This window comes from Syngnathus leptorhynchus, chromosome 14 (assembly GCF_054491065.1).
Source record: "Syngnathus leptorhynchus isolate UIUO chromosome 14, UIUO_Slep, whole genome shotgun sequence".
Classification (NCBI taxonomy): Eukaryota; Metazoa; Chordata; class Actinopteri; order Syngnathiformes; family Syngnathidae; genus Syngnathus; species Syngnathus leptorhynchus.
In genome coordinates this window covers 1,068,992-1,091,086 of record NC_141208.1, presented here as the reverse complement: position 1 = coordinate 1,091,086, position 22,095 = coordinate 1,068,992, and the positions used below count along the sequence as shown (strand labels likewise).

At 48.3% G+C, this 22,095-nt stretch overlaps 1 protein-coding gene across 1 annotated transcript; it reads right to left on the bottom strand.

The window, feature by feature from the left end:
- Window positions 1–187: 187 nt before the first annotated feature.
- atp1a2a (ATPase Na+/K+ transporting subunit alpha 2a) lies at window positions 188–20,665 on the bottom strand. The gene is made up of 25 exons (XM_085930271.1): window positions 20,553–20,665; window positions 19,127–19,145; window positions 17,532–17,588; window positions 16,482–16,541; window positions 15,682–15,885; window positions 14,209–14,322; window positions 14,006–14,140; window positions 13,331–13,448; window positions 12,912–13,180; window positions 12,421–12,619; window positions 11,486–11,595; window positions 10,102–10,236; window positions 9,471–9,550; window positions 8,813–8,922; window positions 8,070–8,245; window positions 7,534–7,670; window positions 7,305–7,455; window positions 6,375–6,543; window positions 5,450–5,604; window positions 4,423–4,546; window positions 3,145–3,290; window positions 2,943–3,073; window positions 2,709–2,810; window positions 2,541–2,632; window positions 188–746 (listed from the first exon to the last, which is right to left on the bottom strand). The coding sequence occupies exons 1-25, from the start codon at window positions 20,663–20,665 to the stop codon at window positions 718–720; spliced, it is 3,135 nt and encodes a 1,044-aa protein (XP_085786397.1). The 3' UTR covers window positions 188–717.
- Between the last annotated feature and the right edge of the window lie 1,430 nt (window positions 20,666–22,095).

Below are 22,095 nucleotides of genomic sequence, written 5' to 3'. Positions count from 1 at the left end.
ATAAAAACCAATAATAATAATAATAGTAATCATAATAATAATAACATGGATCCCTGGGTTTTAAACAATGTGAACAAAAATAGCGCAAGTAATAGAAAGTAGAAAAGGAAACCAATTTTGTTTTACAAAAATATTCAATGATGCTTTTCTCGCACTTATTTCTTCATTTCCTAAATCCCACTGAACAATGCATAATTATACTTCAAAAAAATGAGTTGGGTTTTGTGTCATTTGTTTTATTTGGCAACCAATCCCCAGCCAAGCAGAACCTGATATATTGACGAATCCCAGTGTCCCATTTTTTTTTGTAATGTATATTTATACTTCAAAAGAATGGGTTTTGTGTCATTTGTTTTATTTGGCAACCAATCCCCAGCCAAGCAGATGATACATGATACATTGACGAATCCCAGTGTCCTATTTTGTTTGGGTACAAACACTCAAAAGCCTAAATTCAGTGGCGATTATCAGCATCTGATCATTTCAGGCTAATTATATTTGTTATCTGATCCATGCAAATACTGCTTCAGACGGACAAACAAACTGATCATTTCAGGCTAATTATCTTTGTCATCTGGTCCATGCAAATACTGCTTCAGACAGACAAACTCACTCACTCACTCACTCACTCACTCACTCACTCACTCACTCACTCACTCACTCACTCACTCACTCACTCACTCACTCTTGGACTTGGACGCTGACATCGTGTGAATGCTAATAGTAAGTCTCCTGCTCCACCCAGCCTGCAAGACAAGAAACACAGAGGTGGCAGCGTCAAAACAAAAGCAAAGCAAAAAAAAAACAAAAAAAAAGCCTTCATATCCTCTTTGGTATTCACTGACGGCGCTTTTTGTTTCTGCAAATGAATCGGCTCGTAACTCTCCAGACGCGCCGATCAGCCGGCCGTGACACGCGCATTAACAGAGAAGATTAACTGTCACCATCAATTGTTATTGTGACCCGTGCCGTCATCGTCCCGGCAAATTTTGATCCATTGTTCACAGTCTTCGTAACTCTTCATCGGGCGCCGCGTAATTTCCTCTCTCGTTATTTTGCTCCCCGCGCCGTTGACAAGCGTAATCTGTTTCCTGCGGCGGGGCCGGATTAGAACGTAAACACGGCCGGCAGGCAAGCGTCGGTCGACTCATTGCAGGATTTCTTTTTTGAATTTCCCACAATAACAATCAGATGGCTTCAAAGCCGCCAGCCGTGCTCAACGCTTGGTTTGGAACTGTTCCTCGTAGAAGTGAGATAAGGCGGGTTTTGAACTAGAAAGCCTCAAATGAGCCCAAAACGGCTGACTTTCTGTGTCTTTACATTTTAAGAGTACAATGATAAGACAGCTGCTAAAAAAAAGCGTCCATTTTACGACAATAAAGCGTCCTCCCAAAACCAGATTTCCGCTGTTTTGAGTCGAGTGCAGTTAGCTATAACTCAACGGGGCCTCGTCAATGATTATTAGTGGCACAAGCTATTTTTGCATTTACTCTCTGAGAAGTACTTGTCAGTAACGACATCAGCCGGCTCGCCCTTTCAGTCTTTTATTTTTATAGCCATGCAAATTGTACCATTTGCATTTTTTTTTCCCTATCAACACGGATGGCCGGCATTTTCGCTTTGTATTGATATTGACTCGAATATTGTCACTCCAGAGTTATTATGAAGGCCATATTTTATTCATGAGGAGACCTCAGGTCGCCCCGGCGCCGGGAACTGAGGTGTCTGAGTGCTGAATAATTCTTCCCCGCGTGCAACGCTGAGGCTTCCGCAGCATTTGAATTGATGACTGTTTGTCTCGCGCGTGTGATTACAGACAAAACGGTACTCGACGTGCAAACTTGGGAGTTTCATCTTGATAAACACGCACAAATGAAGTCCACGTTGGGACGCTGCGGCGTTGTCGTTTGCTGTTCAAAATGTCCTGCTTGGAAGCAAAATGAAAGACCTCCTTTGAGGATCTAGTCATGATACACTTTGCTATGAAATGTTATGTTCTCTTCTGTTGAAGTAGCATAGGACAAAATGTCTAGCAAGTGACAGAGCACTAGAAATGAGCCTAAAACATCCGTTTCAAAATGTCCGTTTCACGTGTCTTTGAAACTTCTCCTCATGATAGACCCAACTAGAAAAGGAAATAAGACAAGGCGCCCTTGAAATGACCCTAAAATGACTGCTCCAAACCATCATGTAAGACTTTTCAGGATTGGATTTCTAAGATATGCCTACCAAATTTCACATTGTCATGGGAAGGTGGCTTCAGGGGCTGGATTCAAAAAACAAAAGCCAGGCAATTTCAGGAGGGTCGTCTGATTGCTTGCTAATGTCTCTGGATACGCCAAGATGTTTATTTTGATCAAAATCACAAGGCTGAGCCCAGATGAGAGACGCCGCAAAGTCGCTCTGGCGGGAAAATTGCCACTCACGGCTCTCGACACGCGAGTCCGATGCAATTTACTCTCGGGCTGCTTTATGAACAAGACAAAGAGGCCGGCCGGGAAAGCATTTCATCTGGCTCTCTGGCTAATAAGCGCACTTACCTCCGGGGCTCCTCCGCAGAATTAATTTCCGAACTTCGTCGTAGACAAAGATCAGAAGACTGTACGGGAAGGCGCAGAACCACCAGCCGATCCTGGGGAAGCGGAGGAGGAATTCAAGTCAACAATGACAAGGGCAAAACGGCGCTTGTATTCAAACGGGTGGCCTGCCTGAGCGGGTACATGCGCAGGGCCACGTCCATTCCGGGGCAGTAAGAGAGGAACGCCGCCAGGACCGTCTCAATGAACAGGCCGAAGATCAAGATCCTGTTCCTGTGGACGGACGGATCATCGCAACGCCAACATCAATGAATCCATTCTGTCTCTGCCGAGGCTTTATCTTTGGTCGTGAATTAGACCAAGATTTGTCTGATTTTCCAACCTGAGCTTGAGCTTAGAGCTCACCTCATGCCCTGCTGGAAGAGCGAGTTCCTCCTGGTCTTGCAGATGATGAGGTCAGCCCATTGCACCACCACAATGCTGGTGAAGAAGGCCGTGTGGCACGTGAACTCCACAATCTTCCTCTGCTCGTACGTCTGAGGAAGGCCGACGGCTCTTACTAATGCGGTGGCGCGCGCGTGCGTACGTACGCGAGAAGAGTCCTCACCCACTGCTGCCCATAAAAGTCCTCCAAGTCGTTGACCATGCGGTCATCCCAGTTGATGCGGATGCCAAGCAGCGTCATCGGCGGGAAGCCATTCTCAGCCAAGATGACAAAGTAGGTGAAAAAGCCGGCCAGAGCCTGAATCATACCTGGTGGGTGACACACAAAGAGACAGAACTCAAGTTGTGAAGAAATGGCGCCCGCCCCCAAAAATACTCGATGTTGATATTTTTTGAAAAACACACTTTAGACGAGAGCAAATTTGTACACCTATGAGGCAATGTGGTTGTGCCAGACACAGTCAAAACATCCAAGAACGCTAGCGTGGGATTTTTCAGGTGCGGCCAATGAAGTGAGCCGAGCTTGGGCTCGTCAGCCTCATCAGAGTGTGCAATGATGCATTTTCATGTCATCATTTGGCAGACGCTCTTCAGCAAACTGATTTGAGAGGGAAACCGCCGGAGCCAGCGCCGGCGCCGGCGCCAGCCAGACGCTGAGAGAGTGAGCACTAATAGAAATTCTGCTCATTTAAAAAAAAAAAAAAGTTCCGGAGGCATTGCACTGATGAAAAGCGGGGGGAATAATTGAAATGAGCAAAATGTAATCAACTGATTCCACTTAACCCATTTTGAATCTTCACAGAGTGTCGAGAATGGAACGTCATCGGTCAGCGGTGCGACAAAGATGCTACGTCTGACGCCTTCACTTTTTTCTCGCCGCTTTCATCTTCAGTTTGTATCCTATTTAGCCTATTCAGCCTCTCCTAAATCAAAATGGTAAGAAACGATCGGTTGATCTTGGGAAGCGGCCACAAAAAGCCAATAAGCGCTTTTAATTTCAAGCCAGGCTACCGTGGTGGACATGCTGTTTAGGAACCTCCCGCAGAGTCCACTCCGGGATGCCCCGTTCCGTTATCAATCTTCAATGTTTTGACGTCGCCGGCGCTCAAAGAGGCGACGGGATATCGTCGGCTCGTATCGTTGGCGGCGTCCGGTGGCGCCCTGCCTTCTTTTGACCCATTTGGAGAGGCTTGTGAAACGTTGCCAGCCTTTTGATTTTGTCCCCGTGCCGTCGACTGCATTTCGAGCTAGAGGAGACATGAAAGGCAGCCCGGGAGATGCGCGCGCTCACATTGGCTACGCTCAATTTGCTGCAACACACAAGATCCATGTGTGCCCTGTTTGATTCTTTGGGATTGGATGGATAGGCAGCGCTGCATTGAGCCATCCCCGTGTTGACGTCGGGTAGGCGGGCGCATTTTCCACACTCGCCGGTACGCACCGATCTGGCCGTAAGCCATACTGATGAGTCGCTCGTTGACCAGCTTGTCCGTTTTGGGGTTCCTGGGCTGCCGTTTCATAATGTCGCTCTCCGCTGTCTCGTAGGCCAATGAGATGGCGGGAACCTGCGGGCGGAGGGGTCACACATCTACGACCGCTCGTACATTTCATTGGAAATTTGCATTGCGTGTCGGAAAAGCAATCGAGCGGATGTCGCGGGTTCGACGGCACCTGCGGTTCGAGCCGTCACCTTCCAAAAAGCACAACGTGGACGCACGCTGATTTGATAGCAGATTTGGCGCTCAATTTTTTTTTCTTCAATCCAAGTGTGAGCCGCCGTCCGCACTTTGATGAGCATTTTGCCAGTAAAGGCTAAGAATAACCTCAGAAGGTGTCACTGACAACAGCTCGCCGCAGAGTTGAACGGCGACATGCTGACAAACTCCTAAAAATCTGCCACAACTTTTTTTTTTTTTTTTTCTCACGCGTGCGGAGGAACAACCGCTAAAGTGGGAATCGGAGGAATCGTCTCAGCCGCCATTGTTTCTTCTGTATGTTCTGCCGGAGAAAAAGAACAAATACTGTCTGTCAGCGGGACGGATTAGCGGCGGTCTCTGCGGCGACCTCCATTAGCGACAACGGGAACAAAAGCGGCGCTCGACACTCAGCGCTCAGGTTGAAAGGGTTTCACTTCCTCTGTCGCCAGAGACTGTCGACACGTCGCTCGTCTGCGGGCCGTAAGCCGTCACCGACAAAAGAGAAGAGACGTCAAGAAGTGAAAGACTTGACTGGTGTTTCTTAGTTTACGTTTGATTCCGTTCGCCAGTACAAGCGCAAACGATTTGCACGTGATAAACGTGGAAGCGGAAAGATATCAAGAACTCACGCTTGAATTGAAAAAAAAGCAAGTCAGCCATATTGTTGTGAAGCGGCCATGTTGACGATTGGCCATGAAAAGAGGGCCCGGCCTGGCCCGGCCCGGCCCGGCCCGCTCTTCAGGGCTTGCCCGTTTGACGGCCGCCACTCACCATGTCCGTGCCCAAGTCGATGCAGAGGATGGTGACGGTTCCCAGCGGAAGGGGAACGCTGGCGATGATGAAGAGCAGGAAGGGCGAGATCTCAGGGATGTTGCTGGTCAGCGTGTACGCGATGGATTTCTTCAGGTTGTCGAAGATCAGCCGTCCTACGGACAGAAAACGAGCGAGGCGTCAACGATCCTCGTCATGGAGACGGGCTTTTCTTTTTCCCGGCGTTCCGAACTTGAAGTCAATTGAAAAGGCGTCTGCCTTCAGCGCCAGGGAGGGACTTTATTAGGCACGGCTAGCGCCGCTTTAGATGAAACGCCAGTCTCCGGCGGCCCCCTTCGCCTTTCAGAGCGCTTTAGATTGTTGTTTGCATAAAGTCCCCTCTGTGTGCGCGAGCGAGGCCTGATCATAAATATGCAAGCTCGGTGCTCATGCAAGACACCCCCGAGCCATCTGGGATCTTTTTTGATATACCAAGAAGCGTTTGGCGATTGTGACTTGAGGAAAAATCGCGCCGAGTGTCCGCTGGCTACTTTTACGCGCACGCGCGCCCGCACGCACGTGTTTTTGAAAGACGAAAGCCCACGCAAAACCTTCGTGTCGATTGCTCAAACTGGTGTCGAAGGCTCCGCCCACACGTGGCGGCGTAGGCTAAAATGCTTTGCGATTTGGCATAGCCCATCTGTCGAGCCCCGAGGGCAAACTTGTTGAAAGTGAGCGCTACGTCGACCAGTTTGGTGGAAAAAACGACAACCGTGTGAAGATGCTGATCGGGTCAGGTCCGTGATTACTAGCAATGCTTTCATATCAATTACTGGAGTTACGCCGTTTCATGTTTACGACACGTTTCATATTATTATCATCATCATTATTATTATGAATCGAGTATTTTCCACGAGTGACTTGCTCCAGCCCTTCGCTCACTTACCCTCCTCCACGCCGGTAACGATGGAGGCAAAGTTGTCATCAAGCAGGATCATGTCGGCCGCCTGCTTGGAAACGTCTGAGCCGGCGATCCCCATGGCGACGCCGATGTCGGCCTTCTTCAGGGCCGGCGAGTCGTTGACGCCATCACCCGTCACGGCCACGATGGCCCCCTGGGTGCCCCCGGATGTGGGAGGTGTCAAGAAGAGTGAGATAAGTGGCGTGATTTAAGCCCCACGCACTTTCCTCTTAATAACGTCTTTTGGAGACAGTCTCCGGGGAGATTAAACGAGCAATGGAATTGAGTCGTAATCATTCGGCGGGCACAGTGAGAGGAAGTCCGGAGGGAAATTGGAGCTTGACCTCAAGTGTGCTCACCCACAGACGCCACAGGCATAGATTAAAATATAGCGCGTCAACACAATTACGTATCCTCAACCGGCTATTCATCGCTGCCTACTCACAATAGGACCTGAAATAATAAACACACACACACACACACACAAAGCTTTTTTTCAGCAGCAATGGCCAGTTTGGACATTCAAAACAGACTCTCATTCCACACGCATTGAGCGGCCGGCCACATTGGTATGCAGCCACATGCTTTCCTAAGACGACAACATTCAGGCTCCTTAGCATGCACTCGTGATCCTCATGAATATCTTGTGTCCTTCTATGCGGATGGCCACGGAAAATAGACATATTCCCAATGAATGAACATGGACAGAAACACACAAGAAAAACAAAACATAGCAACAGATGGACGAAAGGCAAACAGCTCTTCCTTGTGGGACTCTTAACCTAAAAAGTTCTGATTTAGGACAAGAACACGTGTATACACGCGTCCATACTCACAGACACACGCATGCACACAATCACATATTGGGACCTGAAACAAAGACAAGACCCTCAACATAAGACACGTTTCCCTCACCTGTCTCTGGCATCCCTCCACGATGATGAGCTTCTGCTGCGGCGAAGTGCGGGCAAACACAATCTCGGTGTGATTCTTCAGTAGGTCGTCCAGGTACTCGGCGCTCATGTGCTTCAGGTCCGAACCGTGGACCACGCAGGCCTTGGCCTCCCTGTGTGGCAGAGAGGGCCGGCCGTGATCATCCTCCTCAGGCACGGCAAATGCAGAAAGAAAGTTGAAACCCAGCTACCTGGGGTTGACCTGACCCAGCGGGATGCCCAGGCGCTCGGCGATGTCCTCCGCTGTCTCGTTGCCCTCCGAGATGATGCCCACACCCTTGGCGATGGCCTTGGCCGTGATGGGGTGGTCGCCGGTGACCATGATCACCTGAGCGCACGGCATCGTTCCGGCATCATTCCGCGAACGTTGGCGCTTTGGTGAAAAATGTTTGTGCTAACGCCATACTCCCCAAAGTAGAACACACGCACGCACGCACGCATATTAGCAGACCAAAGGCTCACTTTCATTTGCGCCAACAAGCCTTCCACCTGGGCAGCAAATCTTCTACGCTTGAGCTTTAAATGCAGCACGCGTCATCCGCCTGCCCGCCCGCCCGCTTATTTGCACGCCGCCCTACAAACACGTCTATATGGATATGATATGTAGATAGACGACACGGACGGAAGTTTCCGAGGAGCCTTTGGGGACCCGATCGTGCTTCTCATCAGTATTTAAATGACGCGGTGGGAAACGGCTTTCGCCTCTACGGAAGACAAAAACAATTACCTTGATGCCAGCCGAGCGGCATTTACCCACGGCGTCGGGCACGGCGGCACGCGGCGGATCAATCATGGAGATGAGGCCCAGGAAGCAGAGCTGCTCGGTGGGGAAGTTCACCTCGTCGCAGTCGAAGGCGAACTCTCGGGGGAACTGAGACGCCGGCAGGTTCCGGTGGCAGAAGCCTGCAAAAACAAATCCCACAAGACAGGTGAATAGCCAAAATTAAAAACAGATCATGGATGGCTTGACGAATGGATGTTGCCCAGAGTGACATTAAATTATATGTATGTGTATATTTAGATAGATATATTTTTTTCCATTATATTATTAAATAATAGTTGTCATTTTAAAAAGGGTTCGATACCCCCCCAAAATTGTACTCAAGAAATATTGAGGCTTTGGGATTGATTGCGATATTTTGCATCCAAAGTGTGACTTCTTGCGCTACTAATCAACGGCGGCGTGCGTCCGCCGTAGCCTTGAAGTCTTCATATAATAGATTTACGTTGCAGTTGAGGAACGTCTGCAGCCGCTGTAAAGGCGTCGCCAACATTTTGTGTCTCCTCAGCGTTTGGCCGGGTCCAAGCGGCGAGCCTTCTCATTTGGATAAAGTGCAGCGATAAACACGGCGCACTTCTTACGAGGGACATTTGGCTCTTAGCCGAGGAGAAGATAAAAGATAATGGGCGCCCCCCCCCCCCTCGACGCTATCTATCTCCTCCCCGGCGGCTAACAAAAACACGACTCACCGAGCACTCGCTCCCCGAGCCCGCCCAGGTCCATGTAGGCGTTCTGGAAGGCATCTCGCCAGTCGTCGTCCATGGGCTGCTCCTGGCCGTGGATCATGATGGTGCTGCACCTGGGGGGAAATGAAGAACCCATTTGCTAATGAGACAGTGAAATATAGACTGTCAGCAAATCTGGAGTTTTGCTGGCTGCTTTTTGGCCGCTTAAGTCAATTCCGAGAGTGTTTCTGAATTCAGGATACGTATTTGAAGGTGGAGCCAATTATATATTGAAGACATTTGTATTTCTGTCTTTTCCACAATCTCCAAGAAATCCTCAAATGAGAAAAAAACGATTCAAATCAGTCAATTGGATTTGTGATTGGTAATCGGCCGGCCAAACAAGCAAACATTCATATGCAAATGCACTTATTGGTATATGCAGTGAGTAGTTTGACAGTGTTTGACTGTAGTGTTTGTCTGAAATTGATGGTCAGGCATGGTCCGGCCGGGCCGGGCCGGGCAGGGCAGGGCCGGGCAGGGCGCGCGCGGTCTGGGCCGTAAGCGCTTGCCCTCCTCGCTGGCCGTTTGCGAGAGCAAACGCAGGGCAGCTTTGCAGTCTTTTTGCGCACCGCTACGTGTCGAGGCGAGTCTGCCATTGATCCATTATTGATGCAACAACCTGTCCAGGATTCTCTCCGGCGCTCCCTTCATGACCAGAATATGACCGGAAGGATTGTCCTCTGCTTTATGGATGGAGAGCTTTAAGAGAGGAGAGAGACGGAGGGGTGGGGGCGGGGCGGAGAGCAGCGAGATCCAGTTAGAGGGCATCAATAAATCACCGTTGTCCTCCTGCGGTGCTGCGGCATGCGACAAAATGAAATAAACATCAATCAAATGAATGATTTCAATGTTAAATATTTACTTTGACACGCATTTTACTTGAAGCACCCCCACCCTAGCCCCCACCGGGAGGGAAATAGCACCGTGAAATAATGACATCCATTAAAGTTAATCAAAGCGAGTGGGCGGGACCTCGCGGCTGATCGGCTTAGGTCGATTACTTGGGCCTGGAGCTTCTCTTAGTTGGTGTTTTAAATTTGCCATCTTACCATGACACCAACGCTGGACAGGAAGAGGCCCTCTTTGTGCTTGCTGGGGCAGTTTTTCAAAATCTAACATCATACCTTTCTCTGTCATCAGGTATTTTTTAACCAGGGTAATAATAATTGGAAGGGGCATTCTTAATTGTATTTTTTTTTTCTTAATTCCCCGAAACCTTCTTTCATGTGTTCATTTTTGCCCCCAAATACCTGGTACTTGTTGGTGGAGTTGAAGGGGATCTCGGCCACTTTGGCGTTGAGGCTTCGCATCTTGGGAACGCTGCCGCAACACAGCTCGATGCACTTAAGCAGCGCCGACTCGGATGCGTCTCCCGTCGTCTCCCGCTGCAGGAAACACAGAAGCGCACGTTAGCGATTCAGCTCGAAAGGAGGCTTGTCTTTGTCACGGTGCAGCTGAAGCTTTTGCCTGCCTGCGGGTGTTCTTTAATTGATTAAAGTTGCACCCCAGAGAGTATTGTTCACTCACATTATGCCGCTCATTAATAATGCAACGTAGAGCTGAGCGAGCCACATCTGCATCGCCCACAATTGTAGCCTTGTTGTTCTTGCACTTTTCCGACAACATGAATCGAGAATGACATAATCGTAATGTGCAAAAAATAAATCAATTCGAAAATCAAGCGTGGTAGCAAACAATGCTAGCAGCTAGCATGCTGCAGTTATGGTAGGCCCATCCAACATGCTACCAGTTAGCATGCCAATATATAGCAACCTGAGTCATTGATTGATGGATTTTGCTTGCTGTATTTTAGTTGAAAATAACTTTTGGGATTTTCTTACGAGGCACGTAAATATTTTCACAGTAACGATTTTTTGCATATTTGTGTATTGAAAAATGTGTTCCTAAGGGGCCAATTCAATGCAAAAAAATATCCTCGGACCCTTGATAAGGTGACGGGACGAGGAAACGGAGCAGGTCATCTCCAGAAACACTTTAGGGGTCGTCCATTTCCCGAACTCCGCAGAATGACTAATTGAAATTCATACATGGTCCGCGTAGCCAATTATGTAAAGGTACTTCTAAAATGTAATGACACGTTATTGAGGAGGCTGTTTTTATACAGCATTATGTCAATCAATTCAAGTCCACTCTGGCGGCGGCTCCATTAAAGTGCTATTTAGATCCTAATAATAGAGTTCTGTGAAGGCTTGTCTGCTCCCTGCTGACACTCTGCATTAGAGCGTGAAAGTACTGACGCTTTTTATGCACTTTTAATTGGCTGCAGACACCTGTGGAGCTCGGAGAGATTCATGAGCGGGGGCGAAAAAGTTTAACGCAAAGCAATTCTAGTCGAAGACTGAGATGACAACTTTGCGTTGCCGTTTTAAATTTGGCACCGAGCAAAAAGGCAAAGGATAGCCTGCCATCATTTGGGTGATTCCTCTTGGGTCAGTGTGGACAAGTGCTAAGAGGAACTGTAAAGTACATCTCCTGCTCTAGCGGTGCAAGGTTTAACATTTGTGCTTATTTGCGTACGTTACAAATCAAACTAGAATGGGTCAAATGACACACATAAAGAAAAAAAACTTCAATATTCCTACTGAAACTTGTGAATGGCAACTTTTTGCGCACCATCAAGATGGGGACTCGCTCCTGTCCCGCTCTGAAGTCGGCCCGGTTACACAGGGCAGCCACGCGGGACAACGCCACCCACGTCGCAGAACTCTTGTCAAAACACGAACCTGCAAGTAGAGCAGCGGTGGGAGCAGTGTGAAATTCTGTTGTTGTTGTTGTTGTTGTTGTGATGATGGAGTCATGCAATATGTATGCTAGCGGCTAGCTGCCACGTCCCACACAATAGCACACGAGGACTGACTGCAGGTCAGTAACAAGAACTTTTTTCCACTGGGATTTTTCCATTTAAATCTTTTGTATGATGATTTCTCTGAAGCAAGCGCTGTGAAAATGACCTTCACTTCAGCGCGGGTACCCTCTGCATTCATTTTTCACTTCACGCCACCAGTTTGCTGAATTCAGAGGCAGATGGATTGACGAGTGTGCCGCTGCTTTCATAACAATGAGTCGCCTTCCTTTTTACATCCAACTAAATATGACTAGGCTTTTGAATCAGAATTGATCAAATACTGTCTTGCTAACAAGATGGCCAAGATGAATCATGGCTTTGAGTAAGATAGCTACTACCAGTAGGCCTATTTCCAATCCATCAATCAATGGATTTTTGTGAACCTGATTTCAAAAGAGCAGATGCTAACAGCTATCCGAAACCGTGACAATTGACCAAAATACTACTTCAACGCGTGTGGCTCTCACCAGGTTAGCCATCTTATTGTTATGCTTCAAACACCCAATGTTACTCAAGGAGCGCTGGGAAGGCGGCGTAAACCAAGCGCCCCCCTCTGCTGCTGCTGCTGCTTCTGCTGCTGCAGTTCAATTAATCGACGCGACGGCGTCCACTGCAGCAGCCCGTGAGTGAACGCTGAACAGATGAATTTCGGCAGGTGGTTTCGCACTCCTCCCCCCCCCCCCCCCCCCCCACTCCTACCCACCGCTCTGGTCCTCGGTGGTGTCGGCCTCGTGGATCTGGTTGTCGAACCACATGTGCGCGACGGTCATGCGGTTCTGCGTCAGCGTGCCCGTCTTGTCCGAGCAGATGGTGGAGGTGGAGCCCAGCGTCTCCACGGCCTCCAGGTTCTTCACCAGGCAGTTCTTCTTGGCCATGCGCTTGGCCGTCAGGGTCAGGCACACCTGGGAGGAGAAAGAGCCAGATGAAAGCCATAGATGATGAAGAGGAGCGGTGGAGCAAGATGTGTTTGAGGGCCATCTGGGACATAAATACTGTATATGACCGACGCGCACGTTGGACACGGCGGCGTGATGCATCAAAGCGCGTTCGTGCGAGTCATTGAAATTCACACACATTGTGTGTTTGGACTTGGTGAAGCAGCAGGGGGCTCATTTGCATCCACTGCGACTCTATGAAGAAACCTCCGCAATTCAGACAAATCCATTTGTCTCTTCAGGTACATGATATACTCACGGTGACGGTGGCCAAGAGACCTTCGGGCACGTTGGCCACGATGATGCCGATGAGGAAGATGACGGCCTCCAGCCAGCTGTAGCCCAGGATGAAGGAAAGCACGAAGAAGCTGACTCCCAGGAAGACGGCCACGCCCGTGATGATGTGGATGAAGTGCTCGATCTCGATGTTGATGGGCGTGCGCCGCACCTCCAGCTCCGACGCCAGCGTGGCGATGCGGCCCATCACCGTGCGGTCCCCGGTGGCGATCGCCACGCCGCGGGCTGCGCCTGGATCGACACCGCCCACATGAGCTTTCTAACAAGCGAAACCTTTAAATGTCTAATCTGGGTGTAGATGTGAGAAAAAGAAGCCCCCGCTGCCCGATAAAGTCAAAGCAAAGTGTGGCTAGTGAGAGCGAGCAGATGTGGCCTACTGACCCTCCACGCAGTTGGTGGAGAAGAAGCAGATGTTGCGGGTCTCCAGGGGGTTGTCCTGTGTAAAGTCGGGAGAGCGAGTCTGGGGCTCCGACTCGCCGGTCAGAGACGAGTTGTCCACCTTTGGAAGGAGACGTATGGTAACGCACTTGTCAGGTCAAAAAAAAAAAAAAAAAGCTGTAATTTGTCATCATTTAAGGTCGTCAAGCGTTTCAAATAAAAAATGGCATCAAATAACTCAGCAGTAATGATGATAATGAGGTTGTTTACAAATAGTTTGGTTGATAAAATGTGACAATTATTAAAGAGAGAGTCACAACAATAAATTGCGACACAGAAAGAAAGATGTATGGTTTGGTTTTGTGAGGCAAATTCGACAGAGTCCCTTTTTGTGAGGATGTTTATCATATTTTTGTATAGACTATAGTCAATGAACTTATAAGGGATATTTGATTGCACTTGTTTTCAGATGGAAGGCCAGCGCCTTGAGTGATCACCGCCGATACCTTGAGTACTTTGGATCCATAAAATGTCATTGAACACAATGACAACAAAAAGAAGCCTTTGTGAAAGATGGTGATTCAGTATAGCGCCAACTACTGTAGAGGATGACCTAGAATGTTGTTTCCTTTTTTTGCCGGCGTCAAATCTCAGCCCGCTCGGCGCGTGCGTCCTCACCTTACATCCGCTGGCGGAGACAACCCGCAGGTCGGCCGGGATGCGATCGCCGCCTTTGATCTCCACCAGATCTCCCTGCACCACCAACTCGGCGTCAATCTGCATCTTTTGCCCCTCGCGGATGACCACGGCTTGCTGCGGCCAAAGACACGGCAGTCGGGCGAGGAGTCTTTCTCTGGATGGAAGAACTCGGCGCCGCTCACCTGAGGCACCATCTTTTTGAAGGAGTCCATGATCCGCGAGCTCTTGGCCTCTTGGTAGTACGAGAAACAGCCAGTGATGATGACCACGGCGGCCAGCACCACGCCCAGGTACAGCTGCAAACAGTAGACATGGACACGGCATCGTTCGGCTCCTTTCTGTCTCGTGCAAAACTTTGACGGCGTGTCGATTGTTTTTTCATTTGATCCGCCTTGAAATCTCGCAGCGGTGACATGACAGCCGTCACGACCCGCATGCAGGAAAATGGCCACTTTTTGAGGGACTTCCAACGCTTGCTTCAATCTAGACTTTGATGAAAAGAGATTTTCAAGCAAGCGAGTCCTCATGTTCTATTCCAGTCCATTTGGACGACGGAGTCCGAGAAGAGACACTCTGGCCGGACGCCGATTCTTTTTCATGAAGCCTCTCTCATATTTTCAGCGAGCATCTTTGGCAGCCAGCTGCCGCCGCCTTCACGAAGCCAGCGTCCCGGAACATCAAATCCCTCTTGAAAAGTTTGCCTCTTTTTTGCACGTTTATCCAACAGCGACGACACACTCGGCGGGCGTGTACAAATCCAGCGGAGCGAGAAAGACATTTGTTACCTCGCAAAATGCCTCGTCGCTTCGGCTTACCGCCGGCGCTTCCGCCGAATGTCTCTTTTACTTCGCCGCGCTCACGAGGGGGCATTTGATAAAAGTCGCAAACGTCAAAGAGGAAAAGAGTGAATCAGTGTACCGCAACTTCCAAGACAAATTTGCCCTATAAATTGGAATGAAAATTGTTTCTTTTTGTCTAACTCTCCAGCATAATATTTGCTTTGCGTATTTGGATTTCTCAAAGTGTCCGTCATTGGCGTGTTTATGGCCCACATGTCTTGTTAGCGCTAATGGTTGCTAAGAGCTAGCGTGGCTGTTCCTGGACGGTGCTTTATGCATGCATGGAAAGTGACAGAGCTGCCGGCTTTGAAGTGTGCGGCGGAACACGAGTTGCCCGCACAACGTGGCGAGATGGCAATCGGAAGGGGGAGATTAATGTTATCGGCGCCGCGCACGCCACCCCCCCCCCCCCCCCCCCGTGCGACGCCCTCCATTATGCAACGCCTCTAAATGCTAAATAATGATTGCGTAATGGCCGGCCGGCCGGCAGCCATAAAAGGCACAACGGATGGCTACTCGGCTACATTTGCTGGCGTATTTAGGCGGACTAATGCGGCCAAGTAAGGAACGCTTGTCTTGGGTCCCTGGGGGGGGATGGCTTCCATTATTCTGTTACTGACGCTCCATTATAACTTACAGGACCACCAAGGAGTGAGCGCAAAAACACCCACCTCATCCTTGACCTAGTGAACCACGCTCCTTTTCCGAACCAGTGTAAAGCGAGAATTTGTTTTCCTGGTCGGTCCAAAACGTTTGCTAGCGGACAGCGTCGGGTGGTTGTGAGGTGCACGCGGCGCGGATGCGGCACAGGCTTACGTTGTCGTTGGGCGGCTCATCCTCGGTGGCCACCTGAATGCTGTAGGCCAGGAAGCAGAGGATGGCGCCGATCCACAGCAAAATGGAAAAGCCGCCGAACAGTTGGCGGCAGAACTTGATCCACTCGGGCGTGGTCGGCGGTGGCGTCAGAGCGTTTGGCCCGTCCCTGGCCAGAACCTGGGCCGCCTTGGCGTTGGTGAGGCCCTGCGGGAGTCAAGAGGACCAAGAAGACCGTGGCAAAGGCAGTGAGCATCTGGACGTGACTTACGGCATTTTGTATCTTTAAGAGCCTTCAAGAAACGACGCCTGTGTCTCTCCTTGCATCAAAGTGGCTTTCGTTGCTCCATTTTTTTGGGAGCATTTTCAAATGTATTTAAAGACAGTATAACTGCCAGGTATTCATACATCAATACTCCCCCCCCACACACACACCCACACTTGCCCATTTGCCAGCCCGCACTGTAAAACTGCCACATGTAACTTTATTGAACATTTTGTCCTAATTTTGACACCCAATACAAATCAGGCGCGAGATGTAGCTTTGCCTTGGTCACACTGTGTGTGCGTGCGTGTGGGCATGTGTCATACTTTGATTTGCACATGATCCTTGTGAGAACTCATCGACCGCTTGGCTTGCGGTTTGGTGTGTCAACACATCAATTGGCTGTCTGGAACATTGCCACCATTTTTTTAAACGAAATTCTCAGCCGCAAAAAAAAAAAAAAGTGTGGCTGATTGAGGGGTAACGCCACCAAGGTGAGCAAGGACACTCGACATACTGTACGTCTTTGTGTACGTACCGTGGCAAGGTCCAATCCATATCGCTTGCACAGCTCATCTGCTGAGATTTTGTGGTCGTCCTGCATTAAAAAAAAAAAAAAAAAGCTTTTACCGGCGGTGTTCATACAGCCCGGCGGTGCAGTGAAAGTCAGTGAATAATTTAAAATACCATTTAATAATCAAACGTTCCATTAAATAAATAAATAAAACATTACATTAAAAAAAATCCTTCCATAATTAATCACTTACTAATAATTAATAAGGGCAAAGAAAGTAGCAGGTTGCAGAAATGAAAACAATATTTCAAAGTTGAAATTTATTAATGAGTCACTTTCATTAATGGCTTCATTGATTCAGTTATATTTAAAAGTCTATTTATTTAGCTGTGTTGTTATTCAATCGTTAAACACATCACGCCAATATTTCAACGTCACTCTCGGGATTTGCCCTTTTTTTTTTTTTGCACGTAATTTCCAAAGTCACTGAATCATTCCTAAGGTCTGCTATACCGAACACGGCGAGCAAATATCACGCTGACAGAGAGCCAGCGAGGACGAGGGCGGGCTGACGAAAGCCGAGCGCAACACTTGTCAGGATCGGCGGCGGCAAAAAGCTCCGTCTGGCAAGTGGCGCTTCAGAAGATGACCGACGGCGAAGAAGTGAGGCTGCATTTCACGCTGGCGTTTCTGACACAGGCGTAGAGTCGCTTCACGCTGCCGGTAGCCCAAAAATGATTCAGCGTCGGAGTACGAAGCAGCCCCAGCAAGAAGGTGTGTGGCGCCCATTGAGAGTGGCTCATCTGATATACGACTAAAAATGCTCAAATCTAATCCCACTAGTACGCATAGCGTTGACACCGGGACTCAGCACCTTTCGTCCAAGCATTACTTTTGTTAGCCCAGACACTTAGCCATTTGGTGGACATCTTACACAAAGCAATATAAAAAAACATTGTCGGCATATGCCGCTGTCATCAATGTTATTTACCATTTTATAGATTGCTACGTTTTGCATTCCATCCAACTCAAACACCAAATGCTAATGCTATTGATGAATGTCAAGAAGCTTACCAAGGCCACCTCCTTCTTCAGCTCATCTAAATCCCGTTTCTTCTTCTTTGCGCCACACTGCAAGGACCAAGATGACATCATCAGTCCAGTAAAACGGTTGTATTCAAAAATAAGATTGACATTTGCTATTTTTTCACCAAATATTATTGTCTAGTATCTGTCCAATATGTTGAGATTTTTACCAAATCACAGCTTGTTTCAAATAATCTTTCTCAAACCAAGTTCTAAAATTAAATAGCATTATTTTTTGCAGAGTCATTGTAATTTTTATGAACTGTACATTTTGTGCAATATAAGATATGTTTTTTTTATAGGTATTTCCTGGATTTGAAGAACAGATGAGTTAGGTTCTACGTTTGCATCTTGTGCGCATTCACACTTTGCCCCTGCGGCGCATGCTAATCATCTCGGAAGTCACCTGCCGCTGTCAGTCTCTCTCTCTCTCTGCAAGCGCATGGCGTCCGAAGCCACCCAAAACAGGCACGGAGGGAAAAGTAATCAAACGGAGCCAAAGCGGCAGCGCCGAGCCCGAAAGGGTGTCTGGCAGAGCAATTGTTCGACAAGATTACCCCCTCCTGTCCCGCCATAAAGCTAAATGGAATGGGGCCCGACGGCGACCGATAAAAACACAATTGCGTCATTATGCAAATCAAAATCAAGCCGGGAAGGATATTTGCTCATCTCATCCTGAGATGTTAAGTGTGTCGGAAATAAAGTTAGAACAAGGCAATTGGGAGCTTTTGGGGGGGGGGATTTATTTTCCGGGAAAGAGGCCCTTTTTTTTGGGGGGGGGGGAGGCAGCTTCACTTGGCCACTTGAAATTTGGTAGCTAGTTCTATCATGAAAGCAGCCATCCGATGTGAGCGCAGATGCTGGATGAAGACTTTTCCACGCCATACTTTCCAAATGAGGCCACGGTCGTGTGGAATTTCCTAGATGCAAGACAGATAAAGGCTTACTCAAGTCTTATCTTCCTTTCTGAGACAAGCAGCTCAGAAAGCGCACAAGGGAAATCATTGAAAATGTTCAGGCTCCGCCTCCAGCAATCATTGGACCTGCCCATCATCGCCGCAGATGTTTTGGATCCGTTTCAAACTTTGTTTTTTCTTAAATATTGGGTGGAATTTTTGCAATGAAAGATTTAACCCAATCAGAGCACAGTTTAATAAAACTCACAAACTTTACGACAACTTTGCAATGAAAGATTCAACCCAATCGGAGCCTCACAAACTGTATGAAAAGTTTCAACGCAATTACACTACATGGGTTCGTCATCATCATCATCATCATGCTTTGGGACTTTTTGTCAGCAAATATTTCTAAATTTTCCATTCAATATTTGAGAGTTGTATTAAAAGCCTACTGTGACTGTACGTAGCTACGAAGTAGAAGCTACGAAGTAAGCTAACGCTAGCGAGAAGCTGACGAATGCATTTAACACGATTATTTGTGTGTCATCTCAAGTTTACCGCTTTACTGTGTTGTCCGTCGTCTCCATAGATTGAAGTAACGGAACAATCAACGAAAGAAAGTATGTATACTCTCTAAATAACAAAGATGGCGGAGTAGCGAAACCGTTTGGCCGCGCTCATTACCTTGTTTGATAGCCCCGCCCTAACGGATGTGATGTAATAGATAAAAATACGTCATAGAAAACAGGGAAAACTGAACGGAGTAAAAAATAGCCCCCAAACAGATCATAAAAATATCTCTGCAGGGATAGATTACATTTTACTGCAATCTTGGAGACTTCAAGTACACAATCCAATCAATAGAAAAGCAAAAAAATGGGATTTTACATGATACATCTTCTACTTGAAGCATTAACAAAGTCAAAAACTGCAGGATTTAAATTGAACAGCTATTTTTTTGGGGATGCGCACTGATGTGCGGTAATGAAATGTTTGAGTGGCCTCTTCAGTCAAATCTTGTTTTATTGCAAGAAATATTTTCAAGCCAAATGCCAAAGTGTTTAGTCGAGGCGAAATAACAGCAGCAGCAGCAGCAGCAGCAGCAGCAGCTCACATTTTGGACCCAAATGTGGTCAGCGTGTGTTACCAATTTGACAGCTGAGTCGGATTGATTTCAAATAGAAAGGAATGAGGGAGAAAAACAAGAAATTTACCCCTTTGCCCATGTTGGATGTCCACAAGCCGCCAGCTTCAAAAATGAAGGACGCCACTTGAGCAGCGCCACCCCAAACACTCGTGCCGTTTTAGGGGGGCCTGATAACATATCCCGCCCTGACCTTCCCGCCCACAGGGGTAACCCGAGCTAGGCAAGCCCCCGATCCCCCTCACCTCAGCTCACCTCTAAAGAGGTGCTGAAGAGGGCTGATGAAAAGCAGTGCAAATGAAAACCTAACCTCATTTCAAAACGGATACGTCTGGTTACCGCAAGGTAAAAAAAAATTCAAAGTCAGGTGGGCGGGTTCATCTGCTATTAGTGTTAGCATATTGGGAGCATACGCCGGCGGGCCCACAGGACAGATGTCGCCGGTGATCCTGCCATATTTTCACACTAGCTGCCAATGTGACTTTTTGGGCTTCTTGCCTTCTGTTGCCTCTTCTGCACTGGTGTACATTCGGCGGGCAGATGAGTCACTTTATTAGAAACGTCTGCGTGTTGACGCACAAGTCCAACTTGTGTAAAACAACACAGCTCAGCCTTGCACTTTTCTCACTTGAAGCTAATGTAATTCAGAATTTGGGAATTCTTACCTGGACTGTGTCATTAAGGAAGGCAAACAAGATGGGCTTAAATGTTTTATTCACGTTCTTTTTACAACATATTACACGTTCAATTAGAGCGACAACAAGCGTTAAATTAAATAGACTGTAAAAAAAAAAACAACAACAGCTTGAGATGAAGCTCCAGTCAATTCAAACGCAGTAATGTTACATTGCTCCTAATACGGCTCATAAGACATACAAGAAGGCCTTTTTAATAAGATTATAAGCATTCCCAATCATTTTCAAAAGGAACATTCAAGTCTCAGCCATCCCCGAGCTTGACGTCTACCGATCGGCCGCTCGGCTCGCCGTTTGGTTTTGGGAGGACGGGGGAGCACCTTTGAAGACCACCTTCAACCGAGACTTGGCCAAGACTGCGCATCCGCCCCCGTAGCGTTCCATTGCTAACATTGTTGTAGCGAACCGGGTTTCACCAAGTCGCCTCGTTGGGCTTCAGAACAGGACACAACATTTCACATTCTCACCGACAACCGCATTTACCGATCGGTGGACACAAACATCACTCGATATGTTCCTGGAGGGGCCTGAAGGGGAAATGGCGCTCTGAGCTTGACTGAGCTATTCAAAAGTGGAATCGGGTGCCACGAGTCGTGGGAATCCAGTCAAGTCGTACCAGGATTCACCTGCCGAAGGATACGGAGCCCAGCCCAGCCCAACCCAACAAAAGACTTCTTGGTGAAAAGGCGCCTTTGCACATGCAACCTGCCAGTCGGGGGCAGAGGTGCGCGTCTTGGCATTTGGACAAAAGACGAGGGAGGGTGCGGGAAAAAAAGAGCGGGAAAGGCGAGGACCACATGGCTCCCCCCGAGAGAGCGAAGGGAGGGAGGGAGGGAGGACGGGCTTCTTTGAAGGGCAAGAGAAGGGAGGCGAAGGAGGATGGGAGCCGCAAGTCCGATAAGACCAGGCTTAATGAGCGTAGTGGATTGTGCGCGGCCGCCGGACGTCAAGAAGCGGAAGGAGATAAAAGCCAAAGACGCAATGAGGACACGGGGAAAGGAGGGATGGCAGCGAGATGTTTGGCCCAGGGAAAAAAGGCTTCTATCTTAAGGAGGTCCCGTCCGCCGCCCGCCCTCTGGCCCCTTGACGTCATCCTCGATCGTCGGTCTGCCGGGCCAAGCGCCGGGCGCTAAATCATACCACCCAACACCGACCCGCTAACTCCTCCGAGAAATGCGCAGCTGTTACGAGTGAAGACGGCCAGAAATAGACGCCATCGAGGGCCAGAGGAGGGCGACGTAGCGCCCCCTGCCTCGAGACAACGGCATTTTTCTTTTCATTTGGCTGCACAAAATTGTCGTAATATAACAGTTGTCAGATACTTTCTGCAAAATTAGGACTATTTGAGGATTTTATTTTTCCACCAAGAACACCCCCGCCACAATCCAAGTTGTCATCAGGCTAATCATTAATGAGGTCACTTGGATCTTATTATAATTCGGAATTTCCCCACCAAAAATACAATTGAATTCCTGTAAACCTTTTTCCAAAAATACTGTACATTTCCTCTAGAAATAAACACGAATCTAGTCGGATTTTTCGATGATAAATGAAATCATTTCCCCTCCAATGATGACCCTCCCGAATGATACGACGCCAAATGGATGTTAAAAAGGACAGGAATGATATCACTGTCGACGCTGCCCCGAGCTGGGTCACATGCTTTACGCCAGATTGAGTCATAAAAAAGAAAAAAGGTTCAAGAGACTCCGGTCGGCCCGAGGGGTGTCTGGCGGGCTCCTGTGGCGCCGGTTATGAGCGTCGTTAGGTCTTAAACACTTTTTTTACGCTTCGCCCGGTGAGTGCATAAAGGG

Excerpts from the sequence above, each read along its gene's own strand:
- atp1a2a (XM_085930271.1), bottom strand. The coding sequence starts at position 20,665 with ATGGAACGCTACGGGGGCGGATGCGCAGTCTTGGCCAAGTCTCGGTTG. Across the intron at positions 9,551-10,101 it reads ACTCCACCAACAAGTACCAG|CTCTCCATCCATAAAGCAGA; the intron begins GTATTTGGGGGC and ends CCTCTCTTAAAG. Across the intron at positions 8,923-9,470 it reads CCGGAGAGAATCCTGGACAG|GTGCAGCACCATCATGATCC; the intron begins GTTGTTGCATCA and ends ATTTCCCCCCAG.